The following is a 19,773-nucleotide window of genomic DNA, read 5'->3' as shown; positions in this document are numbered from 1 at the left end:
CGGCGCCGTCTGTGAAGTAGAATTGTATAAGTGTTGCCGTGTGCTCGGTAGTCGGTATTAGCTCTGCATTGTCTTCGCTTTTATATTTGCTTTTTGTGTAAATGGAATTGTGTTTTCTTTTTTTTTTCTGTGCTTTTGGTGTAATTGAATGTGTGCTTTCCGTTCGTCGCGAATAAATGTGCTTTATTGTTGAACTGTTTCCCGCTTCGCTTCGTCATTTCTCCCATTGAACCCTCATCTTGCTTCACGTAAAGGGTTGGTAGTGGGCTGAGTACGCCCGATAATTAATCGAACCGTCGAGGTCGACGATAACACCGCTCGGTTATTCTGATAGTACGGAACGGGTCGCTTAAGTGGCCCGTGTCCGAAGTCGACCTGCGGCGAGGTGCGATCGCCCGGTCTACCCTCCGCGTGGGTACTTAGGTAGGTCGAATTTGGCGAGCAACCCTATCCCACGCGGGGGCTGATTGGCTCGATCGCGGTGAGACCGAAAGGTCCACCCGTGACTGGTTCCCGGCGTTAGTCCGAGAGGGTCACGACTGGATTGTCCGTCCGGTGGGCGACGTGCCGCGATTCGAGTTACGTGGCCGTCAGCACGCCGGCGGGCGCGAATACCGCAACAATATATATATATATATATATATATATATATATATATATATATATATATATATATATATATATATATATATATATGTATATATACTCTCACCGATATTAATCTACGTTTCAACATCCTCAAGGTGTTTTTGGTGAACAGAAATTTAATGATTCGCTATTCAACACTTTGTCATCTCACTCACCACCATCTTCATATTTAGCATGTGAATTGAAACTGGAAACATGATAACATGGGTACTGTTTATCAATGCTGTAAAACAAAAATCATTAATCTGCATTTATTACTCTTATAAACAAAGGTACGAATCCAATTTGAACCAAAACATAAAACTTCACATCGATTTGGAGAAAAATGGATCCGGCATAAACAGCCATGCCGATAATAAAATTCTGCTTTTTGAAAAATTCCAGAAATGTTGATTCTGTGAATTAGGTACACAAAGAGAAGAATTTTTTTTTTACTGAGGTTTTTTGTGTAACCAATACTAAATGTAAAATAACATTTGTCTTAGACACTAATCACTTTGTTCATTCGTATCCCAGGCTCACCATTTGGAGAAAAAATCAAAAAAAAAAGATGTCTTTACACTTCCACATCCATCCCTTAATTATCTGCACCAGTCATAGACCAGTCTTTAAAACATCATAGATTTATGAGTGGATGTACCATATTTCTCTAACGAAAGAAATAGACGAGAATGAAATTCAAAAAAGTTCACAAGTTTGAAAATAGTGAAATTGTATTTTCTGCATTTTCAACAAAATGAAAAATTATTTTTACATACTGTTACATCATATCAGATTACTTCATCAAATGTGTAAAAATAAAAATAAAAACTCATGCAATTTGAGTGAATGTAGTATGTAGGGTGTTGAATATAAAAACAAGTAAAATACAAAAGATACACAAATAAAGAATCAAATTGTACATTGTCACATTCAGTATACAGTACTTGTATACGTAGTTGTGTCTAAGAATATTGTAAGCATCACATTCATTGAACGTTACAAACAGCTCTTACAATACTTAAGAGTAAATACGAGGTTAAATGCGGCCATGTGACTGTCGTCGAGTCAGCCCACAGGTCGCAAGCAGCTAAGCCACGCCTCCAAGAGGAGGGGCCCAATTAAATGGATGTGTGGAGGTATCTCCATGAGTAGCCTCTCCAACTGTGCCAGGCATGACGCAGTAAAAAGGTCACAAACAGCTAAACATGCCTGGTCGATCGTGCATGTCTGTTGAAGGGTAAATTTAATACTTTGGCTCCAACTCTAGTAGCTGGGCAATTCATCCACTCAGTCACAAGAACATTGTCTTTTCATTCACAGTCACAAGAACATTGTCTTTTCATTCACAGTCACCTGAGTTTTGGTATTGTGAACAATAGTCCATTCTGAAATATGACCATGTGCCACTCTTTTTCCAGCTGTACACAGCCCTGCTTCCCTTTCAGAATTACTCATCGCTTGCAAGGCCTATATCCATAACTCAATGGAATACTCCAATACCCTGTGGGCTGGTACCCCAGTATCACATCTGTATCTCCTGGATTATGTGGAATGTAAGGCTCTCAACATTTAGTTTTTTACTACAAGGTCTAAGGCTCGTAATGGTGCTGCCACTCACACACACATGGACATACTGATGAGGCAAACACTTAACACAGCCACTGAGATTGGAGGAAGTGCCGTCACTTGCCGGAATACTCTGGGTACAATCATGCCGCTTTTCTCACTGCACTCAGCGGGGCATTTCCTCAGGAGGAATTTACTCTTCCCCATAGATGCCATTATTAACATATCTCGCAATGAGGCAGAAGTACAAGGTCTGTTACTTTCACACCGCATGTTAGTGGCCTCTCTTTTTACCACCCCTCTTTCATTCTCATTCTGGTCGATGGCCTTTCAGTGTCAAACTGCTGCTTCACTGTCCTACTGTGTGCTCATACCTTCTGTCACCTCACTCTTCCACGAGCCTCGATATTCACTGAGTGGAGAAAAGAAAGCTTTTAAAACTGCAATAAAAAACAGCATCAATATGTCATCAGTTACATCTATCGTAACAGACACACGAGATCAATATCATGACAAATGTTAAAAGAAAAAAAATCCTCTTTCTGAAACCACAATGGAAAATAGATACTATCGGTTATGATTATTAAAGTACGTAACTGGCTCTCAACAATCAATAATAAAAAAAAAACAGCAAAAAGATTCTGCATCACAAAGAAAAAGAATTATCTGTGGAATTTGCAAAACAAAATTTTTTTCAGGACATTCAGAAGTATAAATAATGAAAGAGAAATGGGTTTTGTCTGCCATTATTTTGATGATCTCTCTTTTGCCAGCGGAGATGAACCAATTGGCTGCACGTCATAAGCAAGAAATCCATCAAGAGAAAAACCCATGATAAAGGAAACTCTCTCAATGCTCCGGCCTCTGCGAAGCTGCCCTTGGCTAACAGGGCGAACAAGGATCCGAAGCTGATGGTCTTCATCTGAGGGCAATCCAAAATTCACACAGATGTGCTGCCCTTCCTCACTGGTTACGCCAGGAATTCTGAGGAGGAGATCCTGAACCTTGCTATCCTTAAAGATTTCTCCACTTTTCCACAGCAGTCTTGGTGATGTTCCTGAGTTTTTCAGCTCTGAAACTTTGTTAATCTTGCTCCATGGTAAAATTCTGCTCAAACCTTCTCCCTTTCCAAGAAAAAACATGACCATTGGTTGCCTGGTGTGCAATCTGAAGCCAAACTTGAGACGATAAAGACGGTGCATCATCTCGGTGCAGTCTTTGAGGAGAATTATGTCACCCTTGTTTATGAGGCGACGTTTGTCTGGCCAGAAGAACATGGAGCCAAGAAAGAATGGATCTGGGTAACTCCATTCTTTCTGTTTTGCATCCTCCACCACGCTTTTCACCAACGGCCACAATTTCTGATAAGGTGGCAGGTGTTTTGATTTTTTATTCAAGCAGTGAAGAATGACACAAGCAAAAATGTAGTTTTGTTTTACACGGATTGCAGAAGCAGAGGTTATGCCTATTTTTTCATACTCTCTCACAATGGTCTCCACTTCTGTTGCTTTCCCACCAAGTAAGAGATTGAAAAGACCAGAAAATCGGTCACCGCTCATCTTCTCAATTTTGATGTGGGAAGAGGATTTGGCACCAATGTCCTTCGCTACAGACACGTCGTAGTCACTGATGAAAATGTTCAGGTACTGATTAAAGTACCTCATTGTTGTGTAATGGTTCTTATTTTCTTCAAATTCATTTTCACCTCCCATTGCCTGAGAAAATGTATGGATGCTTTCCAGTAGCTCCAGGTTTTCCTTGAGGCTAGTCTGTAAGCTTCGCAAATAAGATTCATGTGTTTTCAGAACTTGCACGGTTTCTTTAGTTTCTTCCTCGTCATCATGAGCCATCGGGATTCTTGAGAGATCACATTCCCCTTTGAGATACTTCACCAATGTCATCTTCTTAATTGGATTGCTTTTATCAAATACTTTATTGCAACTCAGCAAATCGATGAAATACAAAGATGTCTGAACCTCACCATGAAATGCAGCAGTGTTTAAATCATCATCCTCTTTCTTTGCCAGTTCTTGAGATTGTTGAAAGTAAGATGATGCTCTTTTTGCCAAATACAGTGATGTTTCCAGTTGCTGCACCGACAGTCCTTTATGTGCAATGTCTTCGAGGATGCAGGTTTTCTTAAGCTGATGCTTGAAGATCTGTCCATTGGTGTCCATAATGTAGGAATTTTGCGGACTCAAGTCGATTGCTTTTTTGCCCCAGACCTGAGCTTCTTCAAAATTATGTTGCACAATGTCACAGTATCTGGCAAGAGCTTGGGCAAGAATTGCATCCTTTGGAAACCTGTCAGTAGCAGCAATGAGCAGAAGTTTGCCTCTGCTTTCATTCCTTGGTTTTGGGAAGTTCTTCACCTCCTCAATCAGTGGTGCAAAAAAAGTGTTTCTGTCATCTCCGAGCTGTTTACGCTGCCTTGTTACCATCATGCTTCTCACGTCGCGCTCAACCAGGCTTCGTCCCATTCCTTGTTTAAAAAGGCAATCTTCATTTAAGAGATCTTTAGCAATCATGTATTGCCAAATCACAAAATCTGCTTCAAGGATCTTAAGGATTTGCAATGCAACCAAGGGATGATTTATCTTCATTGACTCGTACGTTCCATTAACTTCATCCATCCGCACCCTTATAAGCAGCAACCTGGCCTGGAAACTGAGACTCTCTTCCAGAGTTTCTTTCCCCCAAAATGCATGTCGCAATGTTGATACACCAAGGAGAGCTTCACATTTGGACACAGAAATGCAGGAATTTTTGACGTAGTGGTTTAATAGAGCCAGGTAGCTGATCAGTTTTGTGTCTTTGGTCTCTCTTTCAATTCCCTTCAACATGTTGCCAACAGCCTTCCGAATGTACTCTTCGCTGAAATTTTCCTTCATAATCATGAAAGATAGAAATGTTTCGATTTCTTTGTGCTCCTTCTTGATTTCTTTCAGTTTTTCTTCAAAAAGACGTTTCTCGTTTGCTGACAGCTCCTGCTCCAATTGCACACTCTCCAAAATGCTGTTCTTCTGCCTTCCCCTTGGGTTCTGTGAGCGCATGCAGTTCAGTATGATCACCACAGGGGTCTCAAAATGAACCTTGCTCTCGAAAACGAATGATCGAATGTGATGGGACAAGCTCCTCACATTTTCAAACTCTTCCAAGTCGTCAATGAGCAAGACAACTGGAGTGTAAACATCTGGATTAGCTTCCCCATATGTAAGCAGTTCGACCACCTGCTTACCGATCTCTTGGTAATCGTGTTCATTATCTTTCACAGCAGCACACCTGTACTTCTTTTTCAGATGCCAAAGAACGTGCCATGCCAGCGTTGTCCCTCCACATCCTGGGTGATGAAAAATATTTACCGTCTTCACTGCGACATCACATGCCATTGCTAATTCAATGCACTCCACCAGTGAATCAAACTGGTCTCTCTTAATGAATGCCTTTCCAGTTTTCTCTGCAAAGTAAAAATTCCAAGGAGTGACCTTATCACCCCGATAGAAGGCCTCTTCACGTGTCTTTCTGAATTCCTCAAACTCTTCTTTCTGCAGTTCTACTGCTGTGCCTTCACATTCATTTGAACACAAGATTTTTATACTTGACAAAAACTCTTCATCTGCAGCTTTCAACTCGCAATCAGTTCCAGAAGATGTGCGCAAGTAACGCTTGTCACTTCTTGTAGCTGACTTTATTTTCTGAATTGTACAGTTCACATGATCCAAGCTCGACCTGCTTATTGACCTACTTTGTAACTCTTCTTCAGTCAATCTGGATTTTGCAATGTTTGTCCAACTTTGAAAAGTCTCAGCACTCCCTGTTATGACCATCACATCTTCCAGGCCACCCAATTCCTGGTAGAAATTGATAAATGTTTCCATAATGGGATCAATTAGGACCTGAACTTCAAACAAGACAAGAAACACCACAATGACTCTTCCACTTGGTGTAATATCGTCATGGCAAAGAAACTGCACGAGGTTCCGGAGCTCCTTGCTGCGTTTCTTTAAGAACTCCTTTGGATCCATTGGCTTGTCTCTTGTGTCAAGCATGTCTGCACGTCCATTGCAAAATATCCAACTTGTTTGTTTGTACAGATGCAAGTCTGTAACCACAGTTTCTATGTCTTTGTTGTTATTTTCGACATATTGACGTGGAAAGTGAAGGTTGACAGCTTTCTCAGATCGAACAGTGCTGCAAAGACCTGATTCATCAGATTCTGGGTCAAAGTCCAAAACAGCGAGCCAGTTAATATTCTTAACAAATTCAAGATCTTTCAGCTGATCTTTACTTGCTTTATTTACAACCAAAATGTGTGTTTTGTACAATGAATTGTCTAATGTGCCTTTTCCTCCTGTTAACAGCATTGCCAGCTTTCGTCCTTCATCTTCTCTCTTTACTGGAACCTTTGGGATATCTTCCTTGCCTTGTCTTTCTTTTGTCCATTTCTGAACATCATCTTTAAGCTTTGCACAGCTCTCAAAGCGAATGGTTTCATTTTGATTTGCCAATATGTCCATGGTCGAAGATCCATCTCTGAGATAGATATGACCTTTATCGGCTTCCCATTTTCCTCCTACAAAGACCATTTGCTTTGTCTTGTATACTTTGTTTCCACATGTTGTACTTTTTGGGACAATATCGACCTCTATTACATGTTTATTGACGCTGATGTAAGCTTGTGAGTTCATTTCAACAAATCTTGGGGGCCTCACACAATCTTTAGCATCATTTACATCATCCTTTTCAAAGTACTTGGCGAAATTCTTTTTCAAACATTCTTCAAACCTGTCTCTACTTCCATCATCCTGAACACCAACCACTTCCCCATGTACGAATCTTGACTTTTGCTTTCCAGGTATCTTATCTCCCACTCCAAAATGAATTGTACCATTTGTACGTCTGTTCATGCATCCTCCTGCAAACCTGAACACTTCATTGCAAAATTTCTTCATTTCTGACTCTTCATCTGCACCAAGACACTCAAACAGCTTGTATTCGTGGACTGGCTCAGAGTAATTTGTTTTGCCAGATTCTGGGGGCAGCACATTACCCTGAACGTACCTGTGTCGAGAATGCCTTTCGTCAAATGGATGAGGAGAACAATGGATAAGATGAGAGACAAGAATCTCAGAATTTAAGCTCTCATGGGGTACTTCAGGAATGTTTTTGTCAACTTCATGCTCTGACGAAGAACAAACCTTTGTCGTTCTTGAGTCCATCATTTCAGTATCTTCCATCGAGAGATCTGAACTTGGCCCCACTAAACTCGTACTACTCCAATTTTTGTCATAATTTGTGCTCTTCTTCAATCCTTCTTGTTTACATGTATTACACTTCTTTTTTCTTGCCTCCTCCGAGTTGTTAATAGTTTGGCTGCATCCACTTTCTTCAGCTTTTGTTCCTGAAGCTTTGCTATCTCGAGTTTTCATCCGTTTCAGGAACATGTCCCGTTTTTTGATCAAAAGCATGCTTGGACCACGAGGAAGTCCAAACTCTTGCAGATCATTTTTGTCCATAACCTTCAGCAACGAACCTGAGCACTCATCCTTGTGTAGCTTGTTGATGTACTCTTGATCAATGCACACCTCTTTTTCCAGCCAATGTTGCACATCATTCTTGTCCCAGTCCTCCATGTTTGCCAGCAGGAACTGTTGGACAGCAACAGCTGACGATTCCCCTTCTGCTCCAGGTCCTGTTTCCTGGCCTGCCAAAGATAACAGGCTGAGATATAGAAAAAGGCTACTTGATTCATAATGCCATTATATAGAGCCACATTATATTTTCAAAGGAAAATGAACCACCAACTCAGAGTTCCTTGTGGCAATATTACACTCCCAAGGGGATAGGGCATCACATGACAGCATTAATCAGATGTCTGTTTTCGAGCACATTCCATACAGTGCGCGCGGTTCCGCCATTTACACACGTGGCCAGCGCTCGCGTTCACATGACTCCGCTAGCGTGTGCGCGGGGCGAACACCAATATGTGTCGGATATTGAGGTTTAAAAACAACAAGCCGCTTCTACCCGCACACTCGTATCCCGCCCAACATGGCGTGGAGTCGGCTTATCAGCGTGGGCGTCATGCTGGCTGTGTTTCCCGTGCAGTGAAAAACACCATTCATGCAACCTCTTCAGAGACACTCATTCGTATCCCTTTTTAATGCAACCGGCAATCCTCCCCAGACCATCGGAAGCTCAAGTCCATAATCCTGCACTGCCAAGAACACATGACTCGCCGCACACGCTGGGTTTAGGGCTCGCCTGGGAACGAGAATCTCTGTGCAGCAGATCCCTCGCCGCATGCGCTGATCTCCACGAGGCCCCACCTTACAGCGAAGGCGCACATGGCTGATTTACCTCAGGAATAATCAGAAAAGAAGAAGAGTAGAGATGAAATGAAGGAAAAAATGATTGAAGCAACCCTAGCTATTAGATCATCGCAACGCACTCCCTTGTTGCCCCGCTAAACAAGAGGAAAGGGACTATCTACACATATAATAATGGAATAACTATCTTGGGGCACTATCTGTTGCATGTATATATATATATATATATATATATATATATATATATATATATGTATATATATATATATATATATATATATATATATATATATATATATATATATATATATATATATATATATATATATATATATATATATATATATATATATATATATATATATATATATATATATATATATATATATATATACAGGCAGTCATCGACTTACGACTGTTCGACTTTACGACCAGATTCCTCCGCGTCTCTGCCCACTCAGACTGCTCAGTTTCCGCCCCAGCGCGCTAAAATGTTAACAAAACATGACTTGCAGATGATTATTATATCATTATACAGTACAATATACATACAGTAATTTTTGCATAGGCCTATACACTATAAATAAAGGAAGGCCGACTTATGACCAAATCGACTTACGACTGGTCGGTCGGAATTGATCGCGGTCTTAAGTCGACGACTACATGTATATGTATATATATATATATATATATATATATATATATATATATATATATATATATATATATATATATATATATATATATATATATATACATATATATCTTCTTCTTCTTTCGGCTGCTCCCGTTTGGGGTCGCCACAGCAGATCATCCGTATGATCCGCATAGTGATTTGGCACATGTTTTACGCTGGATGCCCTTCCTGACGCAACCCTGGTCGCCTCTTACGACACAGGGATATATATATATATATATATATATATATATATATATATATATATATATATATATATATATATATATATATATATATATATATATATATATATATACTTGGGGAACAGTTTCACTCATTGAGAACACTGGAGGCACAAGTTTTTTGTGTTCATTGTGTCTTTTTCTCCATTACAATTCATAATGGTATTCGAACCATCATGTTTCTTTTGGTTATCATTAATATCAAGTTTTGATTTGGAATTACAAATTGAGAAACCTTTATCATGTAAGTCCCGTAGTGTCCGCACTTTTGGAACAGCAGTATCATTTAAAACCTGAAACTTAGGACACATGTAAATGATCGGTTATATCACAATGAGGTACACCATTGGTTATTGACAATTTCTATTGATTGATTGATATGTTATCAATCACTGTAGCTATGGACCTCATTGATGTATTGATTAAGGCTAAACAAAAGTTATTGAGAATTGAATCGAGATAATATATTCAGTTGAGGTACTTACATAATATTGAAGGAGGGTCGATGTTATTAAATTGATCGACAGATTGGTCAATATTATATGATATTAGGGATCATACGTTAGCTGGAAGGGAAAATCAATATATGAGGGAAATCAGCATGGTATTTACATGACCATAATGCAGAATGGCTAGACTAACAGCAATTATGAAATCAATTCATGGAATTAGGAATTGCAATTTTATTGCTCTTACTGATTAGTAGCTGGTACTGGCCAAACTGTAATTTAAGTAAAATGCCTCCATAATTTGTGGAAAGACAAACAAAAGTATAAACAAGAATCATGCTGAGTGCAGAAGGCATTAGCATGTGAAATGAATGTTAAATTTGTCAGTGTAAGAATTATACAATTGAAAATAGTGCAATGATGCCACAAGCCAATTAAAATATGACCTATTTTATTTGTTTCCTGGTTAAATGGATAGGTGCATGATTTTTGATTAAGTGGTACTTCTTGTACGTTTACTGGAGTAAGTTAAGGTATTTCTAACAATGACTTGACCATCTTTCCTCAACACGGAAATGCTAAGTTAGCTGTAAATAAATAAATAGCGGCAGTTGGTCTGGAACTGCTTTTGAATGAAACTGGATTGTTTAGCAGATATGAATGTTAAAATGATTGCAAATGTTAAAATGTTAACTGTGCAAAATCGAATCGCTTTGGATTTGGTACTTGCTCCAAAAGGGGGGAGCCTGTCTTCTTGTTGGGTGTGAGTGCTGTACTTGCAGCTCATACAAATTAAAATACATTGAAAATTAAAGAAGCCAACATCATAAGTATTGTATTGATGATGGAATATTTTTCTTGATTAGAAGGGATCTTTGGAGGATGGTGGACAAAATTGTTGATTTTTGTTGGACATGTTATTTGTTATCATAGTACTTTTCAATTGTGCTACTACAACATTGCCCTTACTAAAGGCACCTTTAGTGATTATCTCATGCTTGAAGAGGGGGTAATTTTCTTCTCAAAGCATTCGTCTTCAATGGTACAAACTGAAGAGACCTTTCTACAATTGTGCAAATTGGAACCCTGATAAATACTGCTGCCCTTTCTTCATGGAAATAGCAAATGAGATGATTGTTTTTGAGTGTACATGCAACTGAAATTTCTTTATATTTTAGCATGTTGCTCAGGTGTGAGAAAAAAAAAGGAAAGGGCAAAATTTTGATATAACATGTAATGTTGGTTAGATGGTTAACCTTGATTTTGTTGGTTTTGACGTGTTGAGAGCAGTTGAACTATGCAGTATATGATTTTGTCTAACTAATGAAACTTTGGAACAACTTCCACCAAAAGATTGGACAATGGGGAGAACCCAGATTTGGGTGATTGGGCACTCAACACATGATCATGACACAACCCCCTTCCTGAGGAGATAAGATGAGCATGATAAAGAAAGAAAAAAAGAAAAAACCCACTGAAGAGAAAGTTGGGCAAGTCAAACCCTGGCAAGGCAAAGACTTAATGTCGCCATTGCATGGTGTCTGCCTGAGGGATGACCCCGATCACACTCGCAAATTGCTGCTCTGCAGATACATCGTGAGCTTGCCGTGGTCGCACAACGCAAAGCGAAGGCCCTGAAGGTCCACACAGTCCACACGGTGAGTCATCTGCAACATGTGTTCAATGGCGCAGGTGGGGCTTGTGGAGCCATCGCGGCTGCCTCAAACGTGCATAGCTCGCTTGGTGAATCAAACCTGATTGCACGAACTGCTGCGACGAGGCCCAAAACTCTGCTGGGGTTGGATCTCTGGGTCGCATCTCGAGACCTCTTCGTCTCCTTCAACCCAGTGTCATCTGCAACCCAGTGTCAGGCCCAAGCTCATCCCTGCCAAGATCCACCTTCTCTGCAGCTCAAGGAGCGCCTAGATTGTGTTTCCCGTTGGGTGCCGCTCTATCTACACCCTGACCCGCTTATCTTCTGGCCTCGTGTCGCACGTCTTTTCGATTTGTGACACCTGCTGATGAACAGGCCATTAATTAAATGGAAACGCTCACTAACCTGGCTGGGACATTGGAAATGGTCGTCATCCAACATTCTTCTCCAATGAGTGCTCGCTGCCATTATTGATTGAACTTGTGTTACAGATATCTTTTCTGTTCCACGAACGGGGTATGGTGATCATGTGTAATATAATTATTCAAATTTTTCCTGATCGGGGAAAAAGGGGGGGGGGACGTGGAAGAAAAATAATTATATTCATTTTTTTAGCTCGCCTGTTCGAAGAACAGAGAGCTATAGCGATACCCCCGGCGTGAGCGTCAGCGTGAGCGTGAAAATGTTGAAGTTTTTGGTGCAAGTTATTTTTTCCTTTCCAATGTTTTTATCTCCCACACTATTTTTCATACGCCCAACATAAATATATATATATATATATATATATATATATATATATATATATATATATATATATATATATATATATATATATACATCGGGGCGTATTATGTGTCATCCGTCCGTCCGTCCGTCTGTCTGTCCATCCGTTCCTGTCTGCACTCTAACTCCCAAAGTTTTCAACTTTCACGTTTCATATTTGGTACATCGGTACAGACTGTGGAGACGGTGTGCTGCAACATACATTCGTCATTTAAAGTGGTTGCCATGGCAACCAGGATGCTGTTTTCCATCCGTTCCTGTCCGCACTCTAACTCCCAAAGTTTTCAACTTTCACGTTTCATATTTGGTACATAGGTACAGACTGTGGAGACGGTGTGTCCTGACATACGTTCGTCATCTAAAGTGGTTGCCATGGCAACCAGGATGCTGTTTTCCATCCGTTCTTGTCCGCACTCTAACTCCCAGACTTTTCAACTTTCACGTTTCATATCTGGTATATAGGTACAGACTGTGAAGACGGTATGTCGCGACATACGTTAGTCTTCTAAAGTGGATGCCGTTTTCCATGTAGTAGCACAATTCTGTATATAACTTCTTGTTCGGGCGTATATTGTGCTCACTTGCGCTCTTGTTACTGATTACAATATACAAATACATATATTGCTTTAAAATTATTTGGATCAGACTTCACTGCAATGCTTTATAAAAAAATATATTAATTATTAGACTCGTCTTTTAAAAACAATAAATGTATAAACAGGCGAGCATTGGGTGGCTTTGACACCAACTCTGGTTTCAATTATATTCACTTGTTGAATTGTTGGTGGTACTTTATAAATTTAATTTTTGTACTATTGTTGAATTGGCTGTCAGTAATGTTTCTCTTTTCTCAAGAGTCTTTTTAACCTACATATTGATAAAAGGAATATCTTCCTATGAAAAAGGTCTTGCTCTCTGCATAGAAACAGGGTGAGCTGGTTGATAACACTGCAACTTTTGCCCTGATTGTGTCGTTCTCTCCCTCCCACCCAAAGTGGCCACGTATTGCAGTTTTGAGTTATTTTGCCTTGTGCTTATCAGCTCATCTCGTCGTTGAATTGCCAAATGTCTCACCCTCCAATTTTTTTGGATGTGATGGGTTTGTGTCGGTGAGACTTGAAATGGTAGACTCGTCTAGAAGTTTGATGGCTGCTTCAAGACCCTGACTGTCAGCCTGAGTGAAATGCCAGACTCGTCAGCACCGAGGTGGTTCTCAAATAACAGCCAGAGAAATGACCGCTTTAACAAGCATATGGTCAGATGAACCGATTGGAGCAGGAGAACAAGACATTTTTCGGGAAATTGGTCAAAATCAAATCCAGAAGAGATGGGAGTTGGCTGAGATCCAGGTTGGCAAGTTGACAGATTGTGTCAGTCCTGATGTGTCACAGAAGTCCTTTGCTGTGAAGTGTGTGGGAGAAAATAATTATATTAATGTACTCTCAATTATAATTGTTGCTGGTGCTTTATAAATTTAATTATTATGCCACAAGTCAAATTAGATGTCAGTTATGTTTTCTTTACCCAAGAGTCTTTTGACCTAAATGTTGATAAAAGGAATGTCTTACTATGGAACAAAGTGTCCTGGTTGATAACTGCAACTTTTGCCATGATTCTTTCACCTAAAAGACACGTATTGCAATTGGAGTTCTTTCGCCTAAGGCTTATCAGCCCACTCCACTCCCCACAAAAGCATATAAATACCAGAAAATGTAATCTTGGTTTCGTGAAAATCATTGTGGATGTTTTCCATCTCAGTGTTTTTGAATTACATAGTACTATGTTAATAAAACTATCTGATGTAATGTACTTTCCATTGTGGACAGTGAATTAATTGTGGCTTTCATATGAGTAACAGGATTTACATCGAGTCGGTTAAAACGTTAACTAAAAAAATTCTACAACAAGTGCCACGGCAGGTGAAAGAGGTACCAACACCCAGCCAACTGGCATGATGGCAATTTAAGTCACCACACAGGAGGAAGAGAGAGTTTGGATGAGAGGATAGAAGTTTGTCTATGTTTTCAGCGAGCGAGATGTAAATTGAGTCATCACTGTTTGGTGGACTGCACAACACACATATAAACAAGAGGTGGGAGCAGAGGGGAAGCTGTAGCCAGAGGTATTCCTGGGGATGTGGAAGAGTGAGGGCAGTTCAGTGCATGGAGAGTGAGAAATAGAGTTTTTGATAAAAAGAGCAACTCTGCCGCCAGGACGAGGCTCAGGTCTATAATACTGGAGGAGGGAGTAACCAGGAAGAGAAAAGGAGTCAGATACGTCTTGAAGGAGGAAAGTTTCTGTTAGCAGACTATGTCTGCTTTGTCAGTGGCAACCTGTATGGAGAGATGTCAGGTTAGAGTGAAGGCCTTGGATGTTTGAGGTCTACACTGTTAAGGAAGAGGAAGGGAAATAGGCTTTGGGTGCAGAGGAGGGGAGGGCAGTAAGAGGGAGGAGAGGTGGAGGTAGTGAGAGTCGGATAGTGAGGAGGACAAAGGGTGAGGTGGTGAAGAGATGAGTAGCAGTGGGGTGTAATAAGAGAGGAGGCAAAGGGAAGTGGGAGATTGGAGGAGGTGGAGGAATGAGATGGAAGAGAGAGGATGGGGGGGGAGGAGGCAGCTTTGTGGATGTGAAGGGGGGCAGCTTTGAGTTGCCCCCCTTCAGAACTTTGCCATCAAGCTTGGCCCTGCGACTAGTCAATGTTATCCAGTGTCCCTTTGGAGACAAAGTTCTTCTTTGCCTGAGGGTGGGTTCCAAGATGACCACCGGCAACATCAAGGATGGTCATCTTGATGCACTCTACAACTCTTCAGGATCCCCCAAAACATCCAGATCCCCCAAATCCCCACCCAGCCTGTTTGCAAACTCCTCAGCTACCCTCTCATCCTTCAGCTTGCCAACATCCAGCCTTGGAAGGGATGCTACCATTCTCCTGGATTTGAGCTACAACTTCAGAGTTCTACAACAAGTCTGTGGTTGGTTTTGAGGAACTGAGCACATGGTCAATCTGCTTTGCCACATCACCAGCGTTGGAATACCAAGTGCAGCGATGAGTCTGTGGTCGCTGAAATCATGAACCAGCCACCCTAAGATCATGACTTCTTGCAAAGTCAAGGAACTTGGTTCTATTCTGGTTTGCAGTTCAGACCCATGGGGACCAACATGTCTCATAACCATCCCTATAAGTGCCAGTCGATGCATTGAAATCCCCCAAGACTAGAAGAGTATGTCGCTTGGGGCACCATTCAACCACAAATTCGAGCGTGGAATGGAATGTCTCCTTCACAGTGAGATCACTGGCCTCAGTTGAGGCAAAAAGAGAGACCAGGGAAATGATACCCAAAGAGTGACGAATCCTTAGTCTCACAATACGCTCGTTGACTAGGTCACCTCAATTATCATTAGAGTCAGCTTATTGGACACAGCTACAGCAACTCCTTGGGCATGGTAACCATCAACCGGTGAGCTGCCCTGCGAAGGGAAGCTGCACAGGAGGTACTCCCACAGAATGAGTTTTCAGATTTTTTTTTATGCTTCTGGAATGTTTTGCAGAATGAAGGGTTTTACGGTGGCCGGAGTGCAAATCCCTTCACCAACCTCCTAATAAACAGGAACCCAACTGCAGGAGGACGTCCGCAGATACAGTTGGCTATTAGATATGGATGGCCGTTGGCTCACAAGGAGCTCCTCCGCCCTTTGACAGGTTTTGTTTTTAATCCTGCTGGGTGTCCATATCATACACCCTCCTCACCAGAAAACTTGGTGGGGGAGACGGTTTAGTCGCCGACAACCCGACCATGGAACAGGTTCGTACAGGTTTACATGATACCTGTGGTAAGTCACAGATCTAATCTGACCTGACCTGACAATATTTTTTACGGTGGTATTTCTTACAACTAAGATGGTAGTTCTAAAATCCACAATTTTCATCCCATTGACTTGAAATTTGAAGAGGATTTGCATATGAGGTCACTGAATTCAACCAAAAAAATTTTTTGAGGTCAACATCGGCCGGATTTCTAAAATTGTCAATTTTTCTCCAATTTAATTGAAATTTGAAGAGTTGCATACTTGATCATTGAATTCAACCACCAATTATTGTTGACGTCAAATTTGTTTTGTGGATTTTGCAAGTATTGTGCTCTGCACAACGTCTTCTTCTTCATTGTTTGTTTGTATGGCAATCGGCTACAGGTCCCATTTTTGAAACTGATATTCACTAAAGTTCACAAAACGGGAGATTTTATCATAATCAAGAAGCCCGTTGATTTTGTGGTCAAAAGGAAAACATAGGCCAAAGGTCAACAATTTTGTCAAATCCCTAAAATCAATTTTCATCCCATTGACTTGAAATTTTAAGAGGATTTGCAAATTTGGTCAATTAATTCAACCATTAATTATTTTCGACGTCTCAAGGTCAACAGGTCAACATAGGCCGAATTTCTAAGATCCTTATTTTTCATCCGATGGACTTGAAATTTGTAGCGGATTTGCATATCATGTAATTGAATTCACCGCCAATTAATTTTGACGTCCAAGGGTCAACATGGGAGTAATTCCTGTGCAGCTGCTCTTTGCAGAGCAGCTCATTGGATGACGGGATTGGGGCAAAGCCTTGGGGACCCCCACTCTTTGATATAATACGAGAGAAAATACAGGTTAACCTTCCCAGGTCGGATTGTGGGAGTGTGTGTCGGGGTGGTGCTGAGGTGTCGTCCACCAGACGGCAGTCTCTTTGGGTTAACCTGAGGCGGTCCCTTCGGATGGGTGCCAGGAATGTCCTATCCCTAAGAGAGGGTTTCATGGTTTCAGCGCCCACAAGCTCATCGCTGGACTTGGTATTCCAACGCTGGCAGTGTGGCAAAGGAGATTGACCATGTGCTCGTTGATGGTCACTGGAAGATGATCCAGAACTGCAGGGTCTATCGGAGTGCTCAGTTCCTGAATACCGACCACAGAATTGCGGTAACAACTCTGAAGTTGCAGCTTAAATGCTGGAGAATGGTATCATGCCAGCCTCGGCTGGATGTTGGCAAGCTCAAGGACGGGAGGGTAGTTGAGGAGTTTGCGAACAAGCTGAGTGGGGATTTTGGGTGTGGGTGCATTGGGGAATTCTGAAGAGTTGTGGAGTGCCTTCAAGACCACCGTCCTTGATGTTTCGTCCAAATCTGGTGTTCATCGGCTGTGGACACGACAGTATTGTCGCTAAACTTCAGGATTTTTGCAAGATATCAGATTGAAACTTACACAGTATATTTGTACGTATATGTAGTATATGTGTAAAATATATTCAAAATTACTCAAAGGTCAAGGTCAATGTCATCGAGAACATATAAAACACCCATCAGGTGGCAATTAAAAAAATGTATCGACCAAGTTTTTTATGCACAACATTCAATCATGTTCAACACTTGATAGGCCAAATGTTCCAAATTGCTGTTTCCATAGCAAATATTGTTTATTTGGATTTCGCAAGTATCGTGCTCCGCACGACATCTTTACCTCTGGAACCGAATGTGGACAGATGTTATATTTTCACCCATGTTTGTCTGTATGTTTGCCCGAGTCGAATATCTCAAAAAGGTGTGGATGGATTCGGACGAAACTTGGTGGACTGGTTGAGTATATGAAAAGTACGATTCGATTCAATGTTGGTAACGATCCAGATATGACTTAACAAAAAAAAAAAATTTTGCAAGTGATTCTTCACCATTGAGAGATAGGACCAAAATCGATATACTGTATTGCTCAATATTTGAAAGCTTTGAATGGATTATGACAAAACTTGGTGGATGAGTTGGTTAGGTGACAAGACCAAGTAGATTCGATTTTGGTGAAGATCCAGATCCAGATCTGGCCTATCAGTGGACACAAAACGTAAACTGTATGCACGCGACCGAGTGCTGTTCTTGTTATAGTTGTCATGTGCAGCCGTTGGCTGTTGGTTACATAGTTTATCGGGCTAGTTATACCATGATTCTGCATGTACAGTGCAGTTCCATCGATCATGACAGCAGTGAACGTGCACATATCCTGACACGAATCACCATGATAGTTAAAAAGAAACATCACAGCATTTTATTAGTTAAATCGGTGATTTTAAACAATTGGATGAACTTATACACAACATTATAAACTACCATCAAACATCTTTTTCAATGTCTAGGACCGTCACGACCTGTTATAAAGATCATTTCTCGTCTGTCACTTACAATCCATGGTGTGACGACCATGTACGGAGACAACCAGGTTATGGACGGAGACAACCAGGTGTATGTACAGAGACAACCAGGTTATGGACGGAGACAACCAGGTGTATGTGCGTCCGAAGAAACCAGAGGGGACGCTAAAGGGGTGTGTTCAGCCTTAAAGGGTGTTTCCCCGAAATAGCTTGTTTTCTGAGTCGTGACGCGACGAGCTGAACTAAAACTAACCAATCGCATCATCAGCTTCACCCCAGGAATAAGGGAACCATTTCCCATGAGTGACGTCATAGGTTTTCAGCATAATTTCTAAACGTCTTTACTCTGTATCTTGTCCAAATTCCCTTGTTTTCACATTCTGTTGTACTTTGTCAGGATATTATACACATTTACAAAAGGGCCGAAATAGCTAATTATCCCCCCCCCGCCCCCCGGAGGGAGGGAGCGGGATATTGTAATCGTCTGGTTTGTTTGTCTGTCTGTCTGTTAGCAACTTTACGGAAAAACGGCTTTAGCAAACACTTAAATTTAATCCACAGGTGGGCAATGAACCTTGGACGACCCCATTAACTTTTGGGTCCAATTGGATCAAAGGTCAAGGTCAAGGTCACAAAAAGATCAAAATCGTTTTTCGCTCATAACTTCGTCAAAAATGATCTGATTTACTTCAAACTAAGCTTATAGTGATATGAACCTTATGCTATTTGTCACTTATAATCCTACCCATTCGTATAGTGAAAAATGCATATTTGTGAAGATCAGTCGGGTCCGAAGTTTTGGGGGTCATGGTCATCGGTCAAAATTACAAATTTTCCATTCTAAATCAAAAAAGGTTAGGAATATGCGTGTTTACTATGGAAGACATATATCAAGTCCTTTTTTGCCTTTCATTTGACACCATGACCTTTGACCTTACGTGGCCTTGAAAGGTCAAAATCATTTTACGGTCATAACTTTGTCAAAAATGGTTTAATTGACTTAAAACTAAGACTAAAATATTCCTTATAATCAACATTCAGGTTAAGGATGTATCAAATTTAAATTTGATCCCCAAAATAACTTTATGCCTTAAATGGGCGGGATTTGTTGTGCCTGGCACCACTTGTTCATAATGAAAAACTCGCTTCATTGCAGGCTGATTAATCTGTGGCTATTGTAAGTTTATCACCAATTTGATCAACAATGAAACGGCTAGCAGGATGTTCGAGAAGTATGCACACTTGCCTCTAAAACCGTCTGGC

General features: G+C 40.8%; 1 protein-coding gene across 1 annotated transcript; it reads right to left on the bottom strand.

Moving 5' to 3' along the window:
• Positions 1–847: 847 nt before the first annotated feature.
• Positions 848–18,669, bottom strand: LOC147012554 (sterile alpha motif domain-containing protein 9-like). Its single transcript, XM_085853523.1, has 2 exons — positions 18,542–18,669; positions 848–7,900 (listed from the first exon to the last, which is right to left on the bottom strand). The coding sequence occupies exons 1-2, from the start codon at positions 18,546–18,548 to the stop codon at positions 2,943–2,945; spliced, it is 4,965 nt and encodes a 1,654-aa protein (XP_085709649.1). The 5' UTR covers positions 18,549–18,669; the 3' UTR covers positions 848–2,942.
• Positions 18,670–19,773: the final 1,104 nt, after the last annotated feature.

This window comes from Eptatretus burgeri, chromosome 14, assembly GCF_056783735.1.
Source record: "Eptatretus burgeri isolate ZD-2024b chromosome 14, Ebu_testis_v1, whole genome shotgun sequence".
In the NCBI taxonomy this organism is placed as follows: domain Eukaryota; kingdom Metazoa; phylum Chordata; class Myxini; order Myxiniformes; family Myxinidae; genus Eptatretus; species Eptatretus burgeri.
This window is presented reverse-complemented; position numbering and strand designations above follow the sequence as displayed.